Source organism: Monopterus albus, unplaced genomic scaffold, assembly GCF_001952655.1.
Source record: "Monopterus albus unplaced genomic scaffold, M_albus_1.0 scaffold177.1, whole genome shotgun sequence".
Lineage (NCBI taxonomy): Eukaryota > Metazoa > Chordata > Actinopteri > Synbranchiformes > Synbranchidae > Monopterus > Monopterus albus.
In genome coordinates this window covers 651,854-657,380 of record NW_018128057.1, presented here as the reverse complement: position 1 = coordinate 657,380, position 5,527 = coordinate 651,854, and the positions used below count along the sequence as shown (strand labels likewise).

At 47.4% G+C, this 5,527-nt stretch overlaps 2 protein-coding genes across 2 annotated transcripts in view; both read left to right on the top strand.

Annotated features, from left to right (window-relative positions):
- cox11 (cytochrome c oxidase assembly homolog 11 (yeast)) overlaps positions 1-3,200 on the top strand; it is a 4,722-nt gene extending 1,522 nt beyond the window's left edge. The window contains exons 3-6 of the mRNA XM_020616691.1: positions 4-142; positions 221-376; positions 1,284-1,409; positions 2,229-3,200. Coding sequence (XP_020472347.1) covers positions 4-142; positions 221-376; positions 1,284-1,409; positions 2,229-2,417 — 610 coding nt within the window. The 3' untranslated portion in view covers positions 2,418-3,200. The remainder of the gene's footprint in view (positions 1-3; positions 143-220; positions 377-1,283; positions 1,410-2,228) is intronic.
- An 894-nt stretch (positions 3,201-4,094) lies between these two features.
- rab40b (RAB40B, member RAS oncogene family) overlaps positions 4,095-5,527 on the top strand; it is an 18,318-nt gene continuing 16,885 nt past the window's right edge. Inside the window, exon 1 of the mRNA XM_020616690.1 lies at positions 4,095-4,274. Within this exon, the coding sequence (XP_020472346.1) occupies positions 4,133-4,274 (142 nt within the window). The 5' untranslated portion in view covers positions 4,095-4,132. The remainder of the gene's footprint in view (positions 4,275-5,527) is intronic.

Genomic DNA, 5,527 nt, shown 5'->3' with positions numbered 1-5,527 from the left:
GAGGAGACAGAGAAACACCGGGAGCCAGGAGGAGGAGTGGCATACCAAGAATCGGACAGTGCTGGCATACATCGCTGCAGCCGGGGTGGGGATGATCGGCCTGTCATACGCTGCAGTGCCGCTCTACAGGCTCTACTGTCAGGTGAGGAGGGAAAACTCCAGACCTTCTGATTCTAAGCTGGTCCGAGGAGTCTGAGTGACCCCTGTGTTTGTGTGTCAGGCAACAGGGCTTGGCGGCACAGCGGTGGCCGGCCATGACGCAGGTGTAGTGGAGACAATGACGCCAGTGAAGGAACGCCTCATCAAGATCACTTTCAACGCTGACATACATGCCAGCATGCAGTGGAACTTCAGACCGCAGCAGACAGAGATCTTTGTAAGACCTGCTTCACCCTTAACACCCTGGTTCTATCACGTTTTCCCTTTAGCGTTCCGGCAGTTTCAGATCTTTTCTGGTCCTCTGACACATCACATGAGCCATAAACCTCCAATATATAAACAGCCAGTGATTTCCCCATCATTAGAAAACTGTCTCAGTGCCCCTGATGGCCACTAGACACTGACCACCAAAAATAATGCTGTCAACTTCTTTGTAGAAATACTAAGCCGATAATTATTTTTGCGGGATCAGTCTGTTGATTCACATCCTCTAATAAGTGCACCTGTGGTCATTTTGGAGGTTGTTTCTGCATTAGTAAGATTTTTGGGCTTATGGAAACTTTGATGATTGACAGGTGGCTGCCTGCTGCTCACTCCACTCACACTGTGCTGGACTTCCACTGCTTCCGTTTCTAGAATAAACTTCTGCTGTGGCTATGGTCAAGGATGGTGCTGATAAGACCGTGAGAGATGCTGTCTCATAGTGTTTCATTAGGTTTAATGTTACTTTATCACAATTCCTGGTTTCTATGAAGGGACAGCTGACCTTCCTGTCACCGACTTTCTGAAACCATCCTCCTTGTGTTTCTTTTTCCCCAGCGCAGCAGTGGCATGACTTAGAGTCTCTTTGTCAGTCAGTGATAGAAATGTGGCTCAAAGTACAGCTCGGTTCTTTTGTTTTCTGTTTATCACACATCCGTTTATTTTCCTACCATTTGAGATGACGTCCCTGCTTGTCACTGCGTTTCTGATGCAGAAACATGGCGTCTGTGTTAATCCCACCTGCAAAGCTCTGATTGGCCCAGTTTTTTTCCGTAGCTGTTTGAACCACTGACAAAAGTTGATGTGGGCAGAGAGATTCAGAGCTCATGTGTAGCTGGAAACCTGTGTTTGTTGTTGTCCAGGTGGTTCCAGGTGAGACAGCACTGGCCTTCTACACAGCCAAAAACCCAACAGACAAACCGATCATCGGCATCTCCACCTACAATGTGGTGCCTTTTGAGGCAGGACAATACTTCAATAAGATCCAGGTATGGCTCCAGTAGCAGTCTATTATTTTCGATGTTACCCTGCTCAGGACAGCTGCACACGCAGGGTAATGTTCTTTACAAAGCATCATCCGTTTGCTTTAAATTAGTAGATCAGATAATGTGACTTTTAAACAGCTGCATTCTAGTTGAGAAGCCGAACCTCCCACAAATGTCCTAACTTGAATACGTCATAACCAGTGGATGACTCTGAGAAATGCAGCCTTCTTGCACATATATGTGTTAATGTGTACTATCCAGCAGACAGACTCATGCTCTGGTTTAACAGCTGGAAACATGCCGATTTTGTTATCAGAGGTGTGACTGACAGCTGAGAGGTGCCAAGGAAGCTAAGGCAGAGATAGTGGATTGCACCACACTGAGGCAATCCCACGGAGAAGAGAAGGTTTATATCAGAATCAGCTTTACTGTGGAAAGACTTGTCTGAACTCTCCTGTCCCAGGAGCTGCTGGTACAGTTCTACAGAGGACTCATTGACTCTGTTCTCTGCACCTCCATCACTGTCTGGTTTGGCTCAGCAACCAAACAGGAACAGCCTCCAGAGGACCGTCAGGACTGCAGAAAGAACCATCGGTACCAGCCTGCCTGCAAACTCCTCATGTGTCCAACACAACTGGCCAAAAAGCTGATTCTGATTCTGTTATAATCAGACTCTTCTCCATGGGATTTCCTCAGTGTGGTGCAACCCACCACCTCCGCCTTAGCTCCCCTGGCACCTCTCAGCTGTCGGTCACACCTCTGATAACAAAATCGGTGTGTTTCCAGCTGTTAAACCAAGAGTTTCCCACCATCTCTCTGCAGTGTTTCTGCTTTGAGGAGCAGCGTCTGAACCCTCACGAGGAGGTGGACATGCCCGTCTTCTTTTACATCGACCCAGAGTTCGATGAGGACCCCAGGATGGCCCGAGTAGACACCATCACCCTATCCTACACCTTCTTCGAGGCCAAGGAGGGTCAGAAACTCTCTCTGCCCGGGTACAGCTACAACTGATCTATGCACATGTGCTACAGGAGAGGGCCACCAAAATACTGGAGCAGAAACCTGCCTGTGGTCTGTCAGGGTACATGGCAGATGGAAAAATAACCCAGGACCCTTTTCTTTGATGTAAGTGCTTATCGGTCGGATCTTAATCTGTAGTGCAAAGAGACTTTTACACAGAAAAACATGTTTTGGGTAGAATTGTTTATTTTAAACCAAGGAACAGGGTTGTTGTTCCTAGTGCAGCAACTCTTTTGTATGCAGTTTCTCCAGAAATGAACAAATCTGGAACAAATGTCCAGGTTCTAAAACAGAATCTTAGGGCCACTGTAAAATAATCTGAGATCTTTAGAATGAAGTCAAAATAAGTGCAGCTTGACAATCAGTGGTTCAGGATGTGGACAGATTAAAACTTGGAGGCTGATGTCAGGTGGTTGATTTTAGAGCAGCACAACGGTACGTTCACATTAGCAGGCAAGCCCTGGTTTTTACTGCTGTGATGGAGTATGTTAGCAGTCTACCATAACCTTTGTGTCCCCAAAACATTTTCTTTGTTTTATTCAATGTATTTTCATTTGTACGTGGATTCATTTTGTCTTGTGGGTCTTAATTACAAAAAAAGTCTGATTCTCCATTAAACTTTTCAGATCATTTCAGCCTGTGAAGAAATGAGCCGGTACTGTGGCCTTTTTCTTTTAAACCACCAGAGTGCAGTCTTTTGACATGGTTATTTATTAGGAATTATTAGGGTTTTAAATCAGCTCAGGAGCAATAAACAATGTACATTAGTAGATAATGACTGATGCGTTATTGTGTTCATCACATCCATGTTACAGCTGGCAGAGCTGAGCAAATGTTAACTACCATACTTATAATTTTAAGTACATGTATACTGCTGGGTAGCTTTTCTACTGGCACCAATCAAATCTTAACTTCTGAAAATAATCATAATTTGTTTGTTATATTTTGAATTATTAATGTGAAGTAGCTAAAGTGATCAGATAAATGTATTGCAGTTAAAAATGCAGTATTTGCCTCTGAAGTGCAATGAAGTAGCAGAAAATGGAAATACCCTCCAAATTGTATCTTACTGCAGTGCTCGAGGAGATATGCGAAGTTACTATACAACCCTGTAGATTCTCGATCATGCTTTTATTTTGTAATAAACGGGAGCTCCTGTGTCCACCGTCCCCTCCCGCGGGTTGATGGACGTGTCCGGCGTCAAATCCAGGCTCGTGGTTTCCCTAGCAACTCAACGGATGGGCCAATCAGACGGAGACAGACGAAGCCGCACACTCCCACCGTCCCCAACTCCCTCTCCTCACCCTTCCCCTCCGCTGGTTCAGGAGAGGCGGAGGGCTCTCATTAGTCCTTAAGCCGAGCGGACCGTCTGCGGTGGGTTTCTACGTTCGTGCGCAGAAGCGCGGTGCGTCCTGTGCGCGCTGATGGCAGGGCGGGCGCAGTCGCCCTGTGACAGCTGTTCATGTTGCTGGTTAACGCTGGTCACCTGGACTCGGATTTGGTGAGAACCTGGTGAACGAACTGTCTGTTCAGTGTGGAGGCGCGCAGGGTCCTTGTCGTGGATCGTGAACTGGCTTTAATCAGCGCGGGCGTATTTCTTTAGACTTAACGCGTCTCTCTTTATCCACTCTTCTTGTTGTGCCCCGGGAGGAGGGCAGGATTTCTGCTGCCATGAGGGGACACGGCAGCTGCCATTTGGTGAGAGGATGAGCCACAGAAGCAGCCCGGCCAGGGCGTACGACTTTCTGCTCAAGTTCCTGCTGGTGGGGGACAGCGATGTCGGGAAGGGCGAGATCCTGGCGAGCCTGCAGGACGGAGCCTCCGAATCCCCGTACGGATACAACATGGGTGAGTGCGTGACACCGAGCTGGAGTGTGGAGGTCAGGGTGCGGAGAGGGGGTTGTTTAGTAAACCCACCTGTCTCGTTGTTTTTTGGAGTTTTACGCGCACGGGTTCCCTGTTTTTACGCACGGTTTAGGCATGGGGTGAGGAGACTCCAGCTCTGAACCCATGGAGCCAAACCAAGTCACAGAAGTTTCTCAGATGCTGAACATCTGCTCCACACACTCTGGCCTCAGGTAATCCCACACTGGTGCCAAACGAGCCAAGCCTGAGCCCAGTACTCTTAAATGGAATAAATCCTTCTCAGGCGAGAGTGGACTAGACAAAACCAACAGTCTGGACATTTCGCAATCTGTAAACAGAAGAAACGATAAACACATGGTATACAACTTTAAAAAAGGGTTGATCAGTGGTTTGGTGTCGCACGGTGACTGTGGCTCTTTTTGCCTTCTCATTTTATGCAGTATGGTCTATGATTTGTCAGATCCAACTGTCTCCATCTGGTTTTGTCTCTTCGTGTCTAATTCTCGATGGACTGTAGATGAATTTAGTTAATAAACCCGTTTCTTCCAAGAAGCGCTGACGTCAGATGATGGACACAGAACATTACTGAACGTCAGCTGTTTCTGATTAATGGCAGCGCAACAGGTCAAGCAGCTAAAACAGCGTCTGCACAGGAGAGGTTTGGTTTCACTGATCTGGAGCCGCAGTCCGAGAGGCCACACACGCTGCAGGTCACCGAACAAGACGTTGCATTAAGATGTAATTACTTCAGTTGGAGCTGCAGCAGCCTCGTGTCCTGCCAGCTTAAAGATCGGAGGGTTTCGCTTGTTTGTTTGTAGTTTAACTTACTGATATTTGTGATGATGAACATAACTGGAAGACCCGTAACTATAGATCCCAAGTCCCAGCGCCTCATACCTGACGTTTCCACAGAAGTGTGAACAGACCAAACCTGATGTTCTCACCTGCATACGTTCTCCTAGATCCGATTTCTATCCGATCTATGACTGTGTGACGCGGTCAGACACAGTATAGTGTGTATATACATGCGTTTCCATGCGTGTGCAGCGTAGTGCTGCAGTGCTGAACCTGCGGGAGCCTGTCAGGTATTAATAAACTGTGCTGGCAGGCAGCTGCTCATGACTCACACTCTCTCGGCAGGAGGTCGACAGGATGAGTCGCTGCTCTGCGGCTTCACACAGCTTACACATGATGTAACTCACAGTCTGTCCGCCATATTTGAGATCTGTAGCTCC